Source organism: Argopecten irradians, chromosome 2 (assembly GCF_041381155.1).
Source record: "Argopecten irradians isolate NY chromosome 2, Ai_NY, whole genome shotgun sequence".
NCBI lineage: Eukaryota > Metazoa > Mollusca > Bivalvia > Pectinida > Pectinidae > Argopecten > Argopecten irradians.
This window is the reverse complement of record NC_091135.1, coordinates 68307422-68331119: the sequence shown is the minus strand read 5'-3', so window position 1 is coordinate 68331119 and position 23698 is coordinate 68307422. Positions and strand designations below refer to the sequence as shown.

The following is a 23698-nucleotide window of genomic DNA, read 5'->3' as shown; positions in this document are numbered from 1 at the left end:
ACTTGTCACACATAAACATTGGTGGAAGGATAGTGGTAGAATGTGGCATGCACTAGCTGTTTTCTTGAAGCAAATCAAAAAGCTCAAACTTAAACAAAATCTAGGGTCAGCTTATTATGTTAATTCTGTCAATCAAGTGAGTCCTAATGAAATCTGTTTTATTCAAAGTTTTGTTCCGACAAATTACAACCATAAACGCTTTATCCACCTACATCTATCACTGACACATGGTAAAATGACGTTTTTACTTTTCTTAATCTCTCTTTATTTTAACACAATCCCTAAGAAACAAGCTCGAGATACAAAATCACTACCCACCATTGAGGCACAAATCGCTGAATAAAATCAGTTTATTGGAGGGATGGCACTTAACTTTGCAAATCTGAACTACAGGGGTTACATTTATGATCTACACTACTACATAACTATCACAAGCCAATCGCACGAAGGAGATATTGTCTATGATAAATACATATTGTCATGAGTCAAAGCTAACACCATATCAAATGAAAAGTGATCTCAGTTTGTAGAAATAGCTCACCTCTCAACAATTTACCTAGTAATGCTGGGACCTTATTTGTTAAATTAATTGTCATGATTGTATGTACAGTACATGTAAAGAACTTTTTTTTATTGTAAGCTAGCCTACTACATTTTAAAATTGATTTTCCAAATATTGTTCATTGTCTCAATATTTTCCCAATCTTAAGACTGGAAAATGTGCTGAAGTTCTGATTGAAACATTCAGCATGCTGTTGACACATCACACCTTCAACATGAGCACCAGGAAAGGATAAAATCAATATTGGTAACAAAAGCTAAAACAACAGCACAAAATGCTCTACTACAATAATTACCAGAATGTTGGCAAAAAATGGATTAAAACAAAACACATATATAACAGTATTTAACACTACAAATTTCCAACACATAGGAAAAAAATCTGTTTTTTTGTGTCCTCATTTCTATGAAAGGTCCAACAGCACTGACCATTAACTCTATTCTCATAATTTGTAGGATGAATTGAAGGGGTCAAGATCTATGGAGAGAATACTAAAATTTAATAAAAAATATAGGAGACGTACTTCCAAAAATTCTGAATCCAATTAAAATAAATATATTCCTTTTTTTCTCGAAATGGGACTTAGTCATGCAGGGAAAAATGTATTTCCTCAAAAGTCAATATAAATTAAGCAATTATTTTAAGGTACGTGAATTACTGGTATCAAAAAAGTATTGCTTATGTGTCAAAATGTGATAAGAAGTCATTTAATGCAGATCAGCATAATTTTGTTTAAGCCACAGGACTTCTTTTTAAAACAATTGTCAATTAAATAACACAAACGAAGAGCTTGTTGATTAAATATACTGTACCAATGAAATTTAAATTGGCACTGTACATGTTGTATCAACCAAATAAAACTCCAAAGCACCATCTATACTTATAGTCTACATAAAATATCTTTGTGTTTTCAAACAAACATCCATTGCAACATTTCTACTGACATATTGCTGCATTGCATATATACATGTACTGGCCTGGGGCCAATCTTGGTGCACTCGCTACATGAGATGTGCTGGTGACAACTTGGTCCACTCGCTACATTACATGTACTGGGGCCAATCTTAGTCCACTCGCTACATTACTTGTACTGGGGCCAATCTTAGTCCACTCGCTACATTACATTTACTGGGGCCAATCTTTGTCCACTTGATACATTACATGTACTGGGGCCAATCTTTGTCCACTCGCTACATTACATGTACCTGGGCCAATCTTGGTCCACTCGCTACATTACATGTACCTGGGCCAATCTTGGTCCACTCGCTACATTACATGTGCCGGGGCCAATCTTGGTCCACTCGCTACATTACATGTGTCGGGGCCAATCTTAGCTCACTCACTACATTACTTGTACTGGGGCCAATCTTAGTCCACTCGCTACATTACATTTACTGGGGCCAATCTTTGTCCACTTGATACATTACATGTACTGGGGCCAATCTTTGTCCACTCGCTACATTACATGTACCTGGGCCAATCTTGGTCCACTCGCTACATTACATGTACTGGGGCCAATCTTAGTCCACTCGCTACATTACTTGTACTGGGGCCAATCTTAGTCCACTCGCTACATTACATTTACTGGGGCCAATCTTTGTCCACTTGATACATTACATGTACTGGGGCCAATCTTTGTCCACTCGCTACATTACATGTACCTGGGCCAATCTTGGTCCACTCGCTACATTACATGTACCTGGGCCAATCTTGGTCCACTCGCTACATTACATGTGCCGGGGCCAATCTTGGTCCACTCGCTACATCTCATGTGTCGGGGCCATCTTGTCCACTTGATACATTACATGTACTGGAGACAATCTTGGTCCACTCACTACATTACATGAGATGGGGCCAATCTTAGCTCACTCGCTACATTACATGTGGTTGGGCCACTCTTGGCTCACTCACTACATTACATGTGGTTGGGCCACTCTTGGCTCACTCACTACATTACATGTGGTTGGGCCACTCTTGGCTCACTCACTACATTACATGTGGTTGGGCCACTCTTGGCTCACTCACTACATTACATGAAATGGGGCCAGTAAACAATATAACCTAAAATAAAGTTATCTACTGCACTAATAAATAAGCACCTAGATCCCTCTAGTATTACTGCAAATGGTGACAGTAAAACACGTTTGGCAACTATGATAAAACAAACATAAACGTTCAACACATTAGCAACTCAAAACTCGATGTCTGTGTATTTTGAATCTAATTGTACAAAAGAAATACTGTACATTTAAAACATATACCTACTATACATGTATCAAATTAAATCCTTGCTTAACATGGTCTCGCCTACAAACATACTATTCACAAGGGAGGTGGTAAAAAGATCGCCAAAACATTCATTAATAATGAATGGATTGATAAGTTGGTTCTGCAAACAGTAATGATGTTATTATTGTATACTGCAATAAGTACTTGAGAACAGCTAGGTCATTATACATATAAAGTTATTTCTAACATTGAAGACTAGTAAGTGAGGTGGATGATAAAGGCCACGAACAGCTGTTTGTGTCATCTTTAGGAATACATTCGGGGACAACAGCAGAAGCAATGATTAACACTTTTGTCTGACTAGTCTATGCATTTCTTTACTAATACAAGCATTATTCCAGCATTTATATTGCAATCATGTTAGAATACTAAACGTGCCATGGTTACTTCAAGATTATACAGATCTTTAAAAACATAACAATTCTGACTAGACTTTTGCAGAGCTATTAAAATAGATCTACTTAATAGCAAAATATATCAATGGTTTACTTGACTTCCATCTTTTTGGGGTTTTTTAAAATGTAATTCATTAAATAAATTCTATGTTTGCTAAAAAAAAAATTCCAAGTCTTGAATTGTTGTTTAGGTAGACGTTCTACTGAAATGGTCCTTTAGTTATATATGTAAACAAAGCCATCATTTTCTGCTACATATTTTCATCCTGATAAAATTCATTAGATTTTAGTACAAAAATGTACATATAGCTATGAACTGATCGGTAGCCTAATGCAATCTAAATGGCCACATACATACTTAATTTTCTATTAAAAGATAGTATTGCAGGCTATAAAATAAATTTACACCAGTACAGATTTGAACAAAATCTCAAATGCTTCAAATATCTTTCTTAAACATACAAACACGTTCTTAGCTGTGATAAGCAGATCTTTTATACTGACTAGACCTATATGAAGGTTACATGAATTTAATTGATTCTAGGGTGTTTGTTTACAGATTGTTTTAAGATTATCATGTTTTACAAGTTATAAGGTTAATAAGTCAATCAAGAGGTTACAGGTAGGTCAAGAGAGGTTACAGGTAGATATAGGTAAAAAATGGTGAGAGGTTACAAAAGATTCTTGGGACAATGTTTCGAGGTCGCTAGGTTTTTTGTTTTGAGAACAAGTCTTAAATTTATTAATTACATCAGAAGCAATACATTTATGATATGAAACCTTTCTGTCACAAGTTAAAGTTACGTACTTAATTATCCAAACATATGATACAAAATATTTGTTACATATCTGACTTGTTATTATACCTATTACAAAATTTTATATAATTAGCTAAAAAAATGTATCAAAGTCATATTTCCTGTTTATGTGAATTCATGGCGTGGTATGAACAAGAGATCAGCTGACCAAATGTCAGATAAGTTAGATATTCAGATTTGTTTGACATTTTTTGCTATAATTTTATTAATCAATACATCCTCCATACATTTGGTAGCTTCAAATTGTGTTCTAATTTACTTTGTCCTTTGGAAAGTCTTGGCATAGCTTTATAAGTTTTCACCAAGAATAAGATTTTGTAGAATCTTAGTTACCATTTTAATACTGTATGATGCTAAATTTTGTTTTACATTCAATGAAAGACTTTTGTTATAGATACTGAAGGTGGTTATTTTCAGCCTGTTGTTTATAAAATTATCAACAGAATAAATTACACATGAAGTTCAATTTTAAAATGTGAGCTTGCTAATACCCATTAATATGTCCCAGTTTTGTGTTTTGTTTGATTTGAAAATAAAACAATGTCACATCAATAATAAACTATAAAGGAAAAAAAACACTTGCAGGGTCGGATTCAAAAAACAAATAAAATTGGCATAAGATGAATAAACACACTTAATAAAAGACTTTCCATCATGTAGCATTTGCACTACACCTTAACACTGTTTCAGCTGGCAAAACAGGATTGATAAAATTAACACTATGAAGCACTCCTTGGCAGTCTCTCACACTTTATAAACAGGTCAAACAGCATCGTTAATATTATAGTAGTCTATTTACTGGTTATAATACAAAATAACCAATACTTTCCAGTCAATTCTTCATGATTCGTATTAAACTGGTCTTAAATCAAATATAATCAACCTTATAAATACATAAAAAATTAGTACCTGTTAAAATGATTTACCTCCTCTATTGTTTTTCCAACTTTCCCTTTGAACCAGTAAATTGTATACAATTTGTTATGGTAAATTCTGATGTTAAAAAATTGTCATTCTTGACTTATATAATATTATGTAAATTTAAAACAGATCAACAATTTTATCAAATATCAAACAGTTCACAATTCTGCCCTCTCCATACTCCAATCTGCACCATAGATCTATAGTACGGCCAATCTTGGTCGAAACCATTCCCTTGACAACTGTCATAATATAAAGTGACAAGTCTTCTTAACATCAACAAACCTTCCAACAAATGGTAGTAACACTTTAAAGTTACCCCAACTATCTACTCATTCACCCCTGTATAATCCACTGATCTAGTCCAAGATAGTTTTGAGACTAATGTATGTTCAGGGAGAAAATACATGAAGTGAATATCACAGTATCCTTCCATCTCATCAAGCATGACAACCAATTCCTCACTCCTCAGTATTTCAGCATTGAACACAAATAATTCTCTTTCCATTCTACAATACAGACAGCTTTGTCACTAGATTAAACATATCACATCTGTACGTCATAAAAGCCACTTGCACACTACTATGATGTTTTTTACATATTTTTTTCCTTCATCCAGCTCGACATACACACAGTATTGTTGATCCTCCACAATGTCCTGTTGACAGCTGCCAAATCTATGTCATGTCATGTACCTCTTGCACATTGTCTGTCTAGATCTTAAATAAGTTTTCCTTAATCTGAATTTGATTTTGGCTCATAGTTCAACCGGAAGTGACCTGAAACATATGAGGAAACAGTACAATGTAAGGTTTCCATGCAGTGATACATACAATATAGTACATGTTCTCAAAATTACAAAATTTAACCTTTTAACAAGAGGCCCATGGGCCTTAACGGTCATCTGAGTACCTTGGCAATAATCATATAGGAAATTAATTAGATATAGTGTCATGGTTGCCATTTTCGATTGGGGATCAACCAGAGATGTAACGACACTTTGTTGGGACCATGTCAGGCTCCTTTCATGCAAGTTTCAGCCGAATCGAACCGGTAGAACTTGAGAAGAAGTTCAAAATGTGTTTTCAAGATGGCAGCTGTGGCGGCCATCTTGGATTTCGGATCAACCCGAAAAATAAGAACACTTTGTCGGGACCATGTCAGGATCATTTCATGCAAGTTTCAGCCAAATCGCACCGGTAGAACTTGAGAAGAAGTTCAAAATGTGTTTTCAAGATGGCGGCTGTGGCAGCCATCTTGGATTTCAGATCGACCTGAAAAATGAGAACACTTTGTCGGGACCATGTCTGGATCATTTCATGCAAGTTTCAGCCAAATCGCACTGGTAGAACTTGAGAAGAAGTTCAAAATGTGTTTTCAAGATGGCGGCTGTGGCGGCCATCTTGGATTTCGGATCGACCCGAAAAATAACAACACATTGTCGGGACCATGTCAGGATCATTTCATGCAAGTCTCAGCCAAATCGCACCGGTAGAACTTGAGAAGAAGTTCAAAATGTGTTTTCAAGATGGCGGCTGTGGCGGCCATCTTGGATTTCGGATCGACCCGAAAAACAACAACACTTTGTCAGGACCATGTCAGGATCATTTCATGCAAGTTTCAGCCAAATCGCACTGGTAGAACTTGAGAAGAAGTTCAAAATGTGAAAAGTTTACGGACGGCGCACGGCGCACGACGACGGACGAAGCATGATGACTATAGGTCATCCTGACCCTTCGGGTCAGATGACCTAAAAACGATTATTTGAGAAACATGCCCTCAGTAAATTTCTTTTAAAATAATCCATCGTTATTCTCATTAATTTTTATTCAAGGTATGTTCAATGGCTGACTTAAGTTGTTGACATTAAACTAATGCCAAACCCCATGGTCTATTCTTCTTGACTTTGTATTGCCTAGAGACTAATTAATTTGTATTTTTTGGTTGTGATCATTCCTTACACTGGACATTTAAAATTGCTCAACTTTAAGAAGTATCAGTCAGATATGACCATGTGTAGTTTTTTAAATATCTATTCCAGTTAAACATCAATTTCATCTTAGGAAATTAAGTTTGATTTCTTTTTTGTGAATGATTCTGGGCTAGGTGTAGATATACAGTATGTATATTGATTGTCTGAGCTCAATTTTAGTATAAAAGAAAAACTTGTTCCTATAACGCAACACGACACTTACCAACAAAGTGTTCCATGGAGCTCTCACGACACTCGGCTGCGTTGTGGTCGGCTGCACCACAGTTGCTACAAGAGGCTTTTCGAGACTTCTCCTCGCGACTAGGCTGACGAACAAGGGTGTGATAGGGATAGTATCCAGATGAACCTCTCTGGGTCATAAAAGGTGTTGGAACTCCAGGAGATATAAAGTGGTGGTTATTGAGAGACAGAATGTCTGGAGTGATGCCATTAGGAAAACTATTAGATTGTGGTATGTGGTATGGGATGCCTGGATAACGCAGCATCTGAGGTACAAGTCCGTTTGAGGAGGAAGAGAAGTGTGGCGACATATGCCAGAACGGTGCATGGTTGAGGGGGTGAGGAAGGGAGTTGGTGTGATAGGGGTAGGTGGCTGGGTAGCCATGGCCACACGGACTACCACATGAACTGCATGTGGCACTTGAACAAGTTGTGTTGGCTTGACTGGTAGCTGCATGCAAGATATGTGAACCGGAACAGCCGCTGGTAACCACTGGACCGGGACTCGAGTTCTGCACTAAGGGTGCAACTGAGTGGATATTTTCCTGCAGACCACAGCCAGATTCCACCGAAAGCTGTCCATGACTATTGGAATTCTTTATGATGCTGCTAGGGGGGTGACCCGGATGAATGGTGCCACAACTGGCCGACTGGGTCACCATAGTAATGGAGGTGGCATTTGTAACATTACAGGTGAAGCCACGCTGGTTACCATTGATAATTGGTGATCTAATTTGATATCCAGGAACATGAGGCACGGGCATCCAGTTCAAGTTATGTTTACTAGGATCTATGAAATTAAATCCAGAATTAGCCGAACTACTGGTAGCTGTCATGACACTTGTGGTAATAGTTTGTCCATCGCTGCGAGGAATAGGTGGCGCCATGCCTATGGGTATGCTTGCAAATGTCCCATTTCGCTTTAGACCATCAGGTGGCATGCTGATAACATGTTTAGGTGGAATATTAAGGTTGGTGTGAGCTGGCTGTGCCTTGTAGTTAGGTCGAGTGATCATTGAGGGAACACGTGGTAGGAAAGCTGACGGAGTAGGATCCGACTGGTAGCCACTTCCAATTGGTGGTGGCGGCCCGTCTCCGTGGACAAACATTGTGGAGGGCATCCCTGGATGTGGTGGGACTGAATTTACATCCTCATTGCCCATAGGTGAGGGGACCTGGGGTTGGCTAGGATGTCGTCCAGTCTCCATTCCAGTTAGTTTGTCTGTGGACACAGAATGAACAATTCAGGACACATAACCCGAAAAATGTGGACTTTAAACAGGTAATACAACACATTCAGTATTTACACAAAGACATCAATCATAATTATAACCTTTGTTTTACAAGTTTTGAATTTTAATCTATATTTATTGAATAAATTCATTCATGTACTATTTTTTTCCACAGCTCAGAAAGAGTAAATTTACCTATTTTTTCGACAGTTCAGAAAAAGTAAATTTACTTATTTTTTCCAAAGCTCAGAAAGGGTAAAGAATTTTATCTGCAAATTCAAATTGTTTTATTAAATACAATGTATTTACAAGCTGTTCCTCTCTTGTAGACATTAAAAATTGTGCTAGTAATGCTAATGGTTAGCTTTCTTCAGAGAGACAAACTCACCTTTTTCATTATCATCTGAAGAACTGTCTGAGTTCTTTGGCAGGCTGTTTGGCAACAAGATGGCTGTGCCTTTTTTCTGTGGCCGAGGACTAGGTGAGGGGCTGGAGTAATCCGAGCCTGTTGGTGAGCTGTCACGTGTCTGAGTAAGGCCAGGGGGACCAGGCGGGAATGCTGAGTAAATAAACATGTGTGGATAGATCGGAGGCTGAGCCAGAGTCCCGCCCTGGGGATGGACCGCCAACTGGTGAGGGAGAGGCATAACCATGGGAGGCGAGGGATGACTACGCGGTCCCATAGGGCCTTCTATCAAACCATTGGGTGGGTGTGACATCTTCTCTCTACCAAAATCAATAGACAGGGATTAACCATAGTCTCCATTAAAATGGAAACTTTCATGGTAGCGTCAGAAATGCTGCCAGTTATACATCAAATGTTATTATCTTATATAAAGTGTGATTACTTTAAAATTAATGATGTATTCTACAATTGAAAGTGACATTTTCTTTTTTCAATTTTAAACATACTATGCATCATATATCTACCATTCTACTTTCCAAAACAGTTCTTGGGGATTAACCCTTACCACTCATCAAATTGTTATGCAAATGTCAACCAACTTCCCTAACCGACAATTCACCAATATCTGCATGGTAGGTCTGATTGGTAAAACACTCCTCTAATGTTTGAAGTAAAGATTTCAAATTTATTGTAATCTGACCACTCAATGTACCTGTAAATCAATTCAGCCTCAGCTTTGAGTTTTAACGCCTCTTCCTTAGTCAGTCCAATCTGGATCAACTCATCAACTTTTATGATACAAAGCTAGAAAAAGGAATGGAAATGAAATCTTGTTATCCAATTTATTTTTGCAGACTTAATTTCACAAATTTTTCATGGTGATTTAATTTTGTGATATAGACTTCTATCATTCTACTCTACTTAGGCTTTAAAACATCGAACTGTGAAAATAAGTAAGTTTATATACAGTATTTTTGCGTGTATAGTGCGCACCTGCACAGGTACGTTTTTGAGTTTTATTTTGGAAAAAAAAAATTACAAAGAAATCTCAGTTTTTGCATCTTCATTCAAAATGTTTTGCATAGCCTCCAAACACTCTTAAAGAACAAAATCAAATGGTTCCTATGTGTTTATCAGTGCTTAAAACAACCTTCTGTTAATATTAAAATTAACTGGCGAGAGGAGTTTGACATTTTTTTTTTACTTCAATTAGTATAAAATCAAGATGAGATCTTACAGAACCATTTCAAAACATGGTAATAATATATTTTACAGTCATGCCATCATTTATAATGCCAATTGGTTAGGAAGGTTTTAGTTTCTTCTTTAATTTGCTGGCTCTGCATGTGGCCATTACACTCGCTTCCGTAAACATTTGTAAGTTCAAAAGTTATCACATGCTGGCGAAACATATTTATAAGGTTATCTGTTTAATGTGACAAATCAATTACACACTTATACATCGCTTCAAGTTCCAGACTTTATTCATGTAGCCATTTAGATTTGGAGATACCTTACTGAAGATTCATGATCGTAACATGTGTCCGGTCATGAAAACATGTGCTCCCAAAACGGACTTTCAAGGAATTAAAGATAGAAATTTCAAGTGATGTTTTCATTTTATATTGAATATATGCATTGATCACTGACTTAAAGATCAAAGTATTTAATCATCACCCTATCATGACAATATGTACATAATGTTACTGCCGGTCGGTGATCATGACCCACGACCTGGCCATGCGTTGTAACAACTTTTTCGTTGATAATTTACGAAAAAAAGTGTGCACTATATGCACAAAAATATGATACAAAGCTATTTTTTAAAGATCTATTAATCAACATTTATTCTTCCATCAATAATTATAACATCAATAGAGGTAAAAACTTTTCTGTAGATAACACAGTCAAAGGAATGCATGTTTCAGTTTTGAAATTTGAAATGAAAAATGAAAATGTTAAATTGCAACATGTTTCTCTTTTGCTGTGTTCAAGCTACACAGATCCTTTACCTGTTCAGAAGTGTATTTCTCCAAGTGATTTCTGTGTTTCTGCAGGTTAAGCTTGCTGAGAAGGAATTGGATCAGTGCAAGCTCTGGATTATGATTGGTATCGCCAGGTGAGTTGGATCGACTGTTGCTAGGGGACGCCCCGTTAGATGAATGGGGAGACTGGTGTGGTGAGGAAGATCCTATAGGTCTGGAAAATTAATGTCGGTCTTAACTCAAAATGCTGACTTTACAGTAAAATTTGGGTCATAACACGACAGCATCTGATAGAAATGTCTCTTTTAACATCTTTTTTAAATCTTTTAACATCATTTTTTTCATACATCACGAAATGTCATGGTTTTACATACCAGAGCATGTCGTGTGAATAATGTTTCCAAACACTACAAATAGCCCTATGAACAGGAAATTGTGAAATTGACCACAAGGAACACTTGGATTCCTTTTACAGGTGCTTCCCATACTAAAAGGCTTGCAAAAAGTATCTTAAATTCACATGGTACTCTTATTTCAAAATAGCATAGATGAAAATCGAAAATCTTAAAAAAGGCTGAAATTTACTTTTTTCTTGAAAACTATATGGAATTACATGTACCAGGTAGCTGTTTACTGAAAGTCTTAAAGGCTGAAAACAGCCAATCGGCTGAAGATTCTCATCCCTGAAATAGGTTTTTTGTCGTAATAAAAGAAGACTATATAATTATAGTATGTATGTAACCTTTGGATGGACATCACAGACTTGTTATTGACTTGGCCTTTGAGCGGTACATAGCTTATACCTGTCACATCTGAAATATAACAAACCATAATTAATAACGGTACAAGAAATCATGGATATATCAAAGAAACAAGATACATTCAAGCTTCTCATTTACAAATTAATGGTTTCACATGTCACTCAGCTGTATTTCAAACAGTAGATCAAAATCAAGCACACCTTTACTGCCATTTTTTGGTCTTAATTTCTATTAAAAATCTGAATTAGAAACAAAGAGATCCAACAGGGAACTTGGCATCTACCAAAGTATGATCTATGTCTGACAATGGAAAGAGGTATCTTTTCTTTGCTTTTCAAACTTCAACTACAAAATACATATGAAATTTGAGATCCCTCCAGTGCTCCCTGAGAAATAGAAGTAACAATTCAATTCACCAAAATCCAAGATGGCGGCCTGTCAGCCATCTTGTTGATGGATTATTCTCAAAATGCAATATGCACAACTAGGCCCATGTGGAGACTACATATGAAATTTGAGAAAGATCCCTTCCACACTTTCTGAGAAATAGCTGTGACAAGAACTGTTAAAGATGCTCCACCAGTGGCAAATGGTATTTTTTCTCTATCAAAAACAGGAGCAGACGATTAAGTATATTTCTTCAGTTACTTACTTCACACCATTACTACAATTGAAAAGTTTGAGCTTTTAATTTTACTTAAAGATAAAATTATCAAAAATAATTAATTGCATCAGGAAAAAAATCCCCGGCACTATGTTCTATATGGAATAAAGTATTGATTACGCATTCACAAAAGGCAAAATAAATTATTTTATAAATAATATTTTTTGTGTTAATTAGACATATATATATATATACTATTAATTACTGTTCAAATGATGAGTATCGTTTATGCTCTGTTGGCGGTTGAGCATAATAAACAAATTGACGGATGACAGACCAAGGACAAAAGGCGATTTGATGTGATGATGGTAGGCTAAAAAGTAATAATGTAAAAAAAACCTTTGACTTCTCAGTAGAGAACACTCTTACATTTATTTAAATATTGTTATACCATTAATGATGACAAATGAAAATCAACTGCTGGAGCCCTTACCAGCATTATCTAGGGTTTGTGGCAGGTGTGAGTTCTGTAGCACAAGAGGCTGGGATGGATGTTGGTGGGATATCACAGATTCTGAAACTGGTATAGCAGATTATGTTTTTATCAATGTACATGTTGACCCTGAAACTGGTATAGCAGATTATGTTTTTATCAATGTACATGTTGACCCTGAAACTGGTATAGCAGATTATGTTTTTATCAATGTACATGTTGACCCTGAAACTGGTATAGCAGATTATGTTTTTATCAGTGTACATGTTGACCCTGAAACTGGTATAGCAGATTATGTTTTTATCAGTGTACATGTTGACCCAGAAACTGGTATAGCAGATTATGTTTTATCAATGTACATGTTGACCCTGAAACTGGTATAGCAGATTATGTTTTTATCAGTGTACATGTTGACCCTGAAACTGGTATAGCAGATTATGTTTTTATCAATGTGCATGTTGACCCTGAAACTGGTATAGCAGATTATGCTTTATCAATGTACATGTTGACCCTGAAACTGGTATAGCAGATTATGTTTTTATCAATGTACATGTTGACCCTGAAACTGGTATAGCAGATTATGTTTTTATCAGTGTACATGTTGACCCTGAAACTGGTATAACAGATTATGTTTTTATCAGTGTACATGTTGACCCAGAAACTGGTATAGCAGATTATGTTTTTATCAATGTACATGTTGATCCTGAAACTGGTATAGCAGATTATGTTTTTATCAGTGTACATGTTGATCCTGAAACTGGTATAGCAGATTATGTTTTTATCAATGTACATGTTGATCCTGAAACTGGTATAGCAGATTATGTTTTATCAATGTGCATGTTGACCTGAAATTAAAATATCATAAAATAATTTAAATAAAAATAACATATCTTGATGATGTCAAGAAATTCTGTCCGAAAACCTTTCAAATTCAAATTTCTTGATAAATGTCTACTATAAAAGAAACAAGAGATCCTAGGGGGATCTTGGCGTCCACCAAAGAATGATCTATGTCTGACAATGGAAAGAGGGATATTTTCTCTTCTTTTTAAACTTTACTATCAAAATCCAAGATAGCGGCCAGTCGGCCATATTGAAGACCAATGTCTCCCAAAATCTAATATGCACAACTAGAGCCCAAGGGGAGCCTACATATGAAATTTGAGACAGATTCCTTTCGTAATTTCTCAGAAATAGCGGTAACAAACTTCAAATACTAAAATCCAAGATGGCAGGCGGTCGGCCATCTTGTTGACCGATTGATCCCAAAATGAAATATACATAACTAGGGTCCTAGGAAACCTACATATGAAATTTGAGACAGATCACTTCAGTACTTTCTGAGAAATAGCGGCAACAATTTTCAACTACCAAAATCCAAGATGACTGCCTGGCGGCAATATTTTTTTTCCGATCAGTCTCAAAATCAGCATGACACTCCTAGGACCCTAGGGAAACCTACATATGAAATTTAAGACAGATCCTTACTATACTTTCTAAGAAACAGTGGTAACAAGCATTGTTTACGGACAGACGATGGACCTCGGACGAAAGGAAGTTTTAATATCCCACCATCTGATTATGGTGGGCTAATGAAATACATTTAAGCATTGATGTTACTATTTAACTTCATAGGAGTATGAAAGAAATTTTCTTAGCAAACTGTGTGAATAGCAGATTCTCACAAAGTTTGCATACAAAATTTATTTCATAACCCGATGAAGTTAAAAAATAGTTACATCAATGCTTATTATTAATTTTTCAAACTACTTGTTAACATAAAGTACGTTTTAATGTAAGATTCTTTTGATTTTCCAATGGATTATTTTTTCTAAATCAATACCCAATGTTGACGTCTCTATTGTGACGTCATGATTACGTTGGATTTTCACACCACTTTCGGATTTTTTTTTCTTCATAGTATATGAAGAAAAAGAATTTGCCAATCAGAGAGTTGGATTTAGTATGGAAACAAACAAGGACATAGTCATTCAGATCCCCCGCCAATGGAGATATCAAAGCTGAAGTAAGTTTGATTGTGGAGACTTATGTGTATGAAAAAAAAACAGGAAAAAGGAAGTTGAGCTAAAGAAAGATGGAGTATAATTCAAGTAGAGCGGGGCTGCAATTGTTGAATCAGGTATACAGCCTTGACATTTATATTAGACTATATACACAAAGATGGGTGGAGTTTTGCAAAGTAACATTTACCATTTACCATGATATTTTCAACAATGTTTCCATGGTTACGGAAAAAATGCAAAAAATGAAAACCTAAAAATAGCAAAAGGCACTACTAGACCATAAGACCAATGTGTGTATGAAGTTTCATGGAAATATCTCTACTGGTTTTAGAGTTATGCTCCGGAATGTACGGACGGAAGGACGTTGGGCGGGGGATAATAAAAATTAATTATATCCTTATGATCACTTCAGTCCATAGAGGTTCTGACAGTAGGGGTCACATTCTGGTGACCTTTAATATACTCCCTGTACATGTACTTCAGTTCAAATACATTTTTCCACCTAGCTTTTCAGCTGATAAAGCGATATTTCATCCCAGCAGCTATATATTTTTTGGGCGAGACGACTACATACATGAAAATGATTCAGACAGTTCTTGAAAACTATTTTGCCCCCTTAAATTTACTTCCAAGATTCATGAAGCAGCAATTTGTTTGGCCAATTCAAAAGGTCACCAGAACATGATCAAACATGGGACGTTGTCAGATCCTTTATCAAACAGAGTGAGATTAAGGATCTATATTTTTAATCAGACTAAATTTGTTAAGAACTGGAGGAAAACAAGCAACCTTTTTAGTTAAGTTATAAAAGATCCAATATACATTAAGCCTGTCACTTTTAAGAGTTTTGTTCTACAATTGAGAATAAAAATATTTCATCCATAATAATGTTGCAGATTCCTTGGATAGTTAACCTACCTTCGGAGACGTTCCTGTTGACAGTAGTGGACACAGTGACCGGGGGATTAGCAGGCACACAGCTGGGGCCGGCTGGACTAGAAGGAGGGGCGGTAACACTCTGTTGGAAAAACTGCCTCACAAGGTCACACTCCAGTATATGTTGTGACTGTTGTGTCAATTGTCTGGTAAAAGGAAACAAAATTCATGGAAACTAAGGACTATACAAGTTACAAAGTATACACAAGATCTTTATGAAATTTTATGATTTCTCAGCATTTGTATGTTAGGTTTTGAAACATATCAATTGCATTAAAACTGCACATATACTTATTTTAGCAATACTCCTATTTCAGCAGGCTCCCTCACATTTTACACTAAACTAAGATTGGACTAATGTGTATTCTGTGTGCAGTTAGTATCACAATATAACACATCAAAACACTAACCTGCTGAAGTAAGGGTTTTTTTCTGCACTAAAATTTAATTGCTCCAAAATAAATGTGTTTACTGAATCTAGAAACGTTTGTAAGACAAAAGTGCCCCATCTCCATATATCAAACCAGGATGTGAGAGTATGTAATTGTGATATATTTTGTCAGAGCATAGTATTGCCACAAACCTAGTGGTGGTGGGCTAGTTGTATTGACACATCAACCCAGTGGTAGTTGTTGTATTGACACACCAACCCAGTGGTAGTTGTTGTATTGACACACTAACCCAGTGGTAGTAGTTGTATTGACATATCAACCCAGTGATAGTAGTTGTATTGACATATCAACCCAGTGGTAGTAGTTGTATTGACACACCAACCCAGTGGTAGTAGTTGTATTGACATATCAACCCAGTGGTAGTAGTTGTACTGACACAACAACCCAGTGGTAGTAGTTGTATTGACACATCAACCCAGTGGTAGTAGTTGTATTGACACACCAACTCAGTGGTAGTTGTTGTATTGACACACTAACCCAGTGGTAGTAGTTGTATTGAAACACCAACCCAGTGGTAGTAGTTGTATTGACATATCAACCCAGTGGTAGTAGTTGTACTGACACACCAACCCAGTGGTAGTAGTTGTATTGACACATCAACCCAGTGGTAGTAGTTGTATTGACACACCAACCCAGTGGTAGTTGTTGTATTGACACACTAACCCAGTGGTAGTAGTTGTATTGAAACACCTACCCAGTGGTAGTAGTTTTATTGACACACCAACCCAGTGGTAGTAGTTTCATTGACACACTAACCCAGTGGTAGTAGTCTTATTGACACACTAACCCAGTGGTTGTATTGACACACCAACCCAGTGGTAGTAGTTTTATTGACACACCAACCCAGTGGTAGTAGTTTCATTGACACACTAACCCAGTGGTAGTAGTCTTATTGACACACCAACCCAGTGGTAGTAGTTTTATTGACACACCAACCCAGTGGTAGTAGTTTTATTGACACACCAACCCAGTGGTAGTAGTTGTATTGACACACCAACCCAGTGGTAGTAGTTGTATTGACACATCAACCCAGTGGTAGTTGTTGTATTGACACACCAACCCAGTGGTAGTAGTTGTATTGACACACCAACCCAGTGGTAGTAGTTTTATTGACACATCAACCCAGTGGTAGTAGTTTTATTGACACACTAACCCAGTGGTAGTTGTTGTATTGACACACCAACCCAGTGGTAGTAGTTTTATTGACACACCAACCCAGTGGTAGTAGTTTTATTGACACACCAACCCAGTGGTAGTAGTTTTATTGACACACTAACCCAGTGGTAGTAGTTGTATTGACACACCAATCCAGTGATAGTAGTTGTATTGACACACCAACCCAGTGGAAATTGTTGTATTGACAAACCAACCCAGTGGTAGTTGTTGTATTGACACACCAACCCAGTGGTAGTAGTTTTATTGACACACCAACCCAGTGGAAGTTGTTGTATTGACACACTAACCCAGTGGTAGTAGTTGTATTGACACACCAACCCAGTGGTAGTAGTTGTATTGACACACCTACCCAGTGGTTGTATTGACACACCAACCCTGTGGTAGTAGTTGTATTGACACACCGACCCAGTGGTAGTAGTTTTATTGACACACTAACCCAGTGGTAGTAGTTTTATTGACACACTAACCCAGTGGTAGTAGTTGTATTGACACACTTACCCAGTGGTAGTAGTTGTATTGACACACCAACCCAGTGGTAGTAGTTTTATTGACACACCAACCCAGTGGTAGTAGTTTTATTGACACACTAACCCAGTGGTAGTAGTTGTATTGACACACCAATCCAGTGGTAGTAGTTGTATTGACACACCAACCCAGTGGTAGTTGTTGTATTGACACACCAACCCAGTGGTAGTTGTTGTATTGACACACCAACCCAGTGGTAGTAGTTGTATTGACACACTAACCCAGTGGTAGTAGTTTTATTGACACACCAACCCAGTGGTAGTAGTTTTATTGACACACCAACCCAGTGGTAGTAGTTGTATTGACACATAAACCCAGTGGTAGTAGTTGTATTGACACACCAACCCAGTGGTAGTAGTTGTATTGACACACTAACCCAGTGGTAGTAGTTGTATTGACACACCAACCCAGTGGTAGTAGTTGTATTGACACACCAACTCAGTGGTAGTAGTTGTATTGACACACCAACCCAGTGGTAGAAGTTGTATTGACACACCAACCCAGTGGTAGTAGTTTTATTGACACACTAACCCAGTGGTAGTAGTTTTATTGACACACTAACCCAGTGGTAGTAGTTTTATTGACACACCAACCCAGTGGTAGTTGTTGTATTGACACACTAACCCAGTGGTAATAGTTGTATTGACACACCAACCCAGTGGTAGTAGTTTTATTGACACACCAACCCAGTGGTAGTAGTTGTATTGACACACCAACCCAGTGGTAGTAGTTTTATTGACACACCAACCCAGTGGTAGTAGTTGTATTGACACACCAACCCAGTGGTAGTAGTTGTATTGACACACCTACCCAGTGGTTGTATTGACACACCAACCCAGTGGTAGTAGTTTCATTGACACACTAACCCAGTGGTTGTATTGACACACCAACCCAGTGGTAGTAGTTTCATTGACACACTAACCCAGTGGTAGTAGTTGTATTGACATATCAACCCAGTGGTAGTAGTTGTATTGACACATTAACCCAGTGGTAGTAGTTGTATTGACACACCTACCCAGTGGTAGTAGTTGTATTGACACACCAACCCAGTGGTAGTAGTTTCATTGACACACCAACCCAGTGGTAGTAGTTTCATTGACACACTAACCCAGTGGTTGTATTGACACACCAACTCAGTGGTTTTATTGACACACCAACCCAGTGGTAGTAGTTGTATTGACACACCAACCCAGTGGTAGTAGTTTCATTGACACACTAACCCAGTGGTAGTAGTTGTATTGACACACCAACCCAGTGGTAGTAGTTGTATTGACACACCTACCCAGTGGTTGTATTGACACACCAACCCTGTGGTAGTAGTTGTATTGACACACCTACCCAGTGGTAGTAGTTGTATTGACACACCAACCCAGTGGTAGTAGTTTCATTGACACACTAACCCAGTGGTAGTAGTTTCATTGACACACTAACCCAGTGGTTGTATTGACACACTAACCCAGTGGTTGTATTGACACACTAACCCAGTGGTTGTATTGACACACTAACCCAGTGGTTGTATTGACACACTAACCCAGTGGTTGTATTGACACACCTACCCAGTGGTTGTATTGACACACTAACCCAGTGGTTGTATTGACACACCAACTCAGTGGTCTTATTGACATAATAGTGACTTACTTGGTATAACTAATGATATCTTCACGGGTACCTGAGCTTGCATTACCTGTGTAATAAACAAGAGTATGGATTGAGATAACATGAAGGAAATACATTTTCCTGATCTAATTTATTGCTTTTAAATTCTTGCTTTCATATCTTAAAAAGCATCAGCTAAAAGGTTTTTGCCTGAAAAGAAATATTGTGTGCATTTTTACAACATGAAGGTCGCGGTGAGAAAATAAACTTCATTAAAACTAAAGGAAGAAAAAATGTATTGATAACTTACTAAGAAATGGCAGCTTTCTCTCTTGTTTATGGGCACTAGCTTCAGCTGAAAACTCCTTCACCAACTAAACAAAATATATCATAGCTGTTCAATATCAAACCAATACCATCAAATAAGAGAAAGGATTTCTATCAAATCACTAATTTTAGTGTTAATATCACAACTTTTCAAAATACACAAGAGGCCCATGGGGCCTGTATCGCTCACTTGGACATTGTAGCAATTATGGTGAAAGTAAACAGTTGTTCCAATGTATACATGTTTTAGTTTATCATATAGGATTGTTCCTCTTCAAGATTACTTATATTGATTTTAAACCAAATTATTACTTCTTGCATTGAGTGCCACCTCAGCATCATGAATAAGATGCCAGTATATAACGCTGTTTGTACACAACTCCATAAAAAATTTATATCCAGATATATAGAATTTGACATACTAGTATCACTATTTAGTCTTTTTAATCAAGGTTGAGCATGATTACATCTACTCACTAGTTGTACTGTTGACAATGGAATTTCCCAGTACATGTTTTACATGTATAGTTGCTTGATAAAGACTAAAGCGGATATTGCAAGCAATTCAAATCCCCTCTCATGCATCTTTGTGATTTAATCAGGTCAGATGGCAACTAGACCAATTAAAAAATATTCTTATACTTAACTGCTACAGTCAAGCCTCATTATCTGAAAATCTTAACTCTCAGACCTCACTTCACTTGAGCCAAATGTTTTGTTCCGACTGTTTAATTCTATTCTTTGTGTACTTTATATCTCAAAGTTTCTTCATGGTCCGATTGACTTTGAGATAACAAGATTTCATAGTATGAATGAAGTGTGTGATCAAGATCAATTTTCAAAATAACTTGTCTCAGCAGTGCCTGCCTTCAAAGATGTTCTATAAATAGTAATGGCAACCTGGCCTTGGGAAACTGAAACATGAATTTGTTAGAGGTTCACGTGCAAGGATACTTTGCTAATGTATGAAGTTTAATTAAAATCATATATAAAAAAATGGTGTCACTTACATGATGGCAAAATGTTAACTTACAATTACATTGTATATGGAACACTTTATCCCCTAACCTGACTTTGTCGTGACGAGGGTTCAATTATTAGAATTTTGGCACTGAGTGTGGCATAAAAACATAAGACAAGTTTTAGAATGCCAAAAGGAAAAAAGGCAGATTTGAAAATGTAGGCAGGATATTTTTAGATATATAAATGGTTAAATCCATTCAGTGCTTTATAACTAAATAGTGAATTAACAGAATCATCTCTAATTCCCCTATTTAGCCCTGCCCCTCTGGCCCCATGGTAGTCAGTCACTATTTATGCAAAATTCTATCCCCACCCCACCCCCAGGAGGTTTTTTACCAAATATGGTATAAATCTATTCACTGCTTTATGAAAAGTAGCATTTAAAAAGGCCCAGGGGGGGAGGGGTGTCAAAGTCACCATTTATGCAAAATCTGATCCCCTTCCTACAAGGGTGTTCCTGACCAAATTTGGTTACAATCCATCTAGTACTTTATGACAAGGAACCATTTTATAAGAATTACCTCTATTTCCCCTATTGAGCCCAGCCCCTCTGGCCCCAGGGGGGTCAGGGTCACCATTTATGCAAAATCTGATTCCCTTCCCCTAAGGAAGTTTCTGACCAAATTTGGTCAAAATCCATCAAGTCCTTTATGACTAGTAGCGATTTAAAGGAATTTCCTCTATTTCCCCTATTGGGTCCACCCCCTCCAACCCCCAGGGGGGTCAGGGTGACCATTTATGCAAAATCTGATCCCCTTCTGCAAAAGATGTTTCTGACCAAATTTGGTTAAAATCCATTCGATACTTTATGACTAGTAGCCATTTAAAGGAATTATCTCTATTTTCCCTATTGGGCCCAGCCCCTCCGGCCCCAGGGGGGTCAAGGTCACCATTTATGCAAAATCTGATTCCCTTCCCCTAAAAAAGTTTCTGACCAAATTTGGTTAAAATCCATTCAGTACTTTATGACAAGTAGCCATTTAAAGGAATTTCCTCTATTTCCCCTATTGGGCCCAGCCCCTCTGGCCCCAGGGGGGTCAGGGTGACCATTTATGCAAAATCTGATCCCTTCCCCTAATGAAGTTTCTGACCAAATTTGGTTAAAATCCATCAAGTACTTTATGACTAGTAACAATTTAAAGGATTTCCTCTATTTCCCCTATTGGACCCAGCCCCTCCGGCCCCAGGGGGGTCAAGGTGACCATTTGTGCAAAATCTGATCCCCTTTCCCAAAGGATGTTTCTGACCAAATTTGGTTAAAATCCTTCAAGTACTTTATGACTAGTAGCGATTTAAAGGAAATGTTGACGGACGGACGACGGACGCCGCACCACGGCAAAAGCTCACCTGGCCCAAAGGCTCACCGGCCCTTCGGGCCAGGTGAGCTGATAAACAATACCAAATTTACCGTTTCATATATTTTCATGGTTTTGATATAATTACACTTTATTAGAAACAGAAGGATGAAGAATGTTCTTATTACTAAAATGTTGCTGTAGTTTTGTAATATCAACATATCTTGATTTATCTATCTGTTGTGGCTTAATTCCCCAAAATTTGAATTACTTCCCCTTGATCTATAAAGTGATTAATAAGATGGTAGTGTGTACCTTGGCCTGGAACTCGCGTAGCTCCTGAAAGGTCTTGCTAACTGTACTAATCTCTCCATTACTCCAGGTGACCTGAACAGATTTCAGAAAACATTATTGAAAACGAAAGTGAAAGCAGAAATATTCACGTTAAGTTATTTCTGGTAGCTGATATAAGCAGTGACTGGGACAGAGCCAACTTTTGTTAGAGCTGTTAATACATGTATTTCCTTACTGTACTCTGTATGTAAACCAATCCTTGAGGGATTGTTATATATCTACTAGTATATACTCCAGGGTACATACATATTCAGGACAAAAACCTTCACTCATGATATCTATAAGTATGTGAACACAGCATCATGCTCAAAGGATCAACATATTAAACCTATTTAAAGATGCTCCACTGCTGAAAAATGGTACTTTTTCGCTATCAAAAAGCAAACGATTTAGTATTTTTCTTCAGTTATAAAAGTTACTTACTTTACACCATTACTACCATTGAAAAGTTTGAGCTTCTAATTTCACATCAAGACAAAAATATTAAAAATAATTTATTGCATCCCGGAAAAAATCAGTGGTACTATATCCTATATGGAATGTAGTACTGATTGCACACGCACAGAAAAAATAATTTCAAATTATGTTTTGTGTTAATTAGACATATATTTATACACAATTAAACACCAATTATTGTTCTTGTCTGCAGTGGAGCATCTTTAAGCATAAGGCTAATCCAATAATGTTGGCACTGCTTTTTTACTGTTACAATGTTTTCTTACCTGTAACCGAAATTCATGTTTTCTTACCTGTAACCGATATTCATGTTTTCTTACCTGTGACCAATATTCATGTTTTCTTACCTGTAACCGATATTCATGTTTTCTTACCTGTGACCAATATTCATGTTTTCTTACCTGTGACCAATATTCATGTTTTCTTACCTGTGACCAATATTCATGTTTTCTTACCTGTGACCAATATTCATGTTTTCTTACCTGTGACCAATATTCATGTTTTCTTACCTGTAACCGATATTCATGTTTTCTTACCTATAACCGATATTCATGTTTTCTTACCTGTAACCGATATTCATGTTTTCTTACCTGTAACCGATATTCATGTTTTCTTACCTGTGACCGATATTCATGTTTTCTTACCTGTAACCGATATTCATGTTTTCTGTCATGTCGCCGATGTCCTTTGTCCTGTTTAACATCGATGTTACAGATGTGGACTATGAACAAGAAAAAGAAAATGTTACTAAACTTTTCTGTCAAGTTTTCAATAACCACAACATCATTTCTCATTTACAGCATCAGACACAGCACTGGCATTGTAAAGTAATAGTGAATTGATCAGTTTCTTGTTT

General features: G+C 37.0%; 1 protein-coding gene across 2 annotated transcripts in view; it reads right to left on the bottom strand.

Annotated features, from left to right (window-relative positions):
• Positions 1-141: 141 nt before the first annotated feature.
• The window catches only part of LOC138316311 (zinc finger CCHC domain-containing protein 2-like), a 47179-nt gene continuing 23622 nt past the window's right edge, over positions 142-23698 (bottom strand). The window contains exons 3-14 of one of the 2 annotated variants that reach the window (XM_069257968.1): positions 23487-23563; positions 22348-22419; positions 19698-19761; positions 19430-19475; positions 15621-15784; positions 12679-12765; positions 11563-11632; positions 10848-11034; positions 9548-9639; positions 8818-9155; positions 7181-8419; positions 142-5764 (exon numbers count right to left, since the gene is read on the bottom strand). In XM_069257968.1, coding sequence (XP_069114069.1) covers positions 5721-5764; positions 7181-8419; positions 8818-9155; positions 9548-9639; positions 10848-11034; positions 11563-11632; positions 12679-12765; positions 15621-15784; positions 19430-19475; positions 19698-19761; positions 22348-22419; positions 23487-23563 — 2480 coding nt within the window. In that variant the 3' untranslated portion in view covers positions 142-5720. The remainder of the gene's footprint in view (positions 5765-7180; positions 8420-8817; positions 9156-9547; positions 9640-10847; positions 11035-11562; positions 11633-12678; positions 12766-15620; positions 15785-19429; positions 19476-19697; positions 19762-22347; positions 22420-23486; positions 23564-23698) is intronic. The other variant, XM_069257969.1, reaches the window with a different exon arrangement.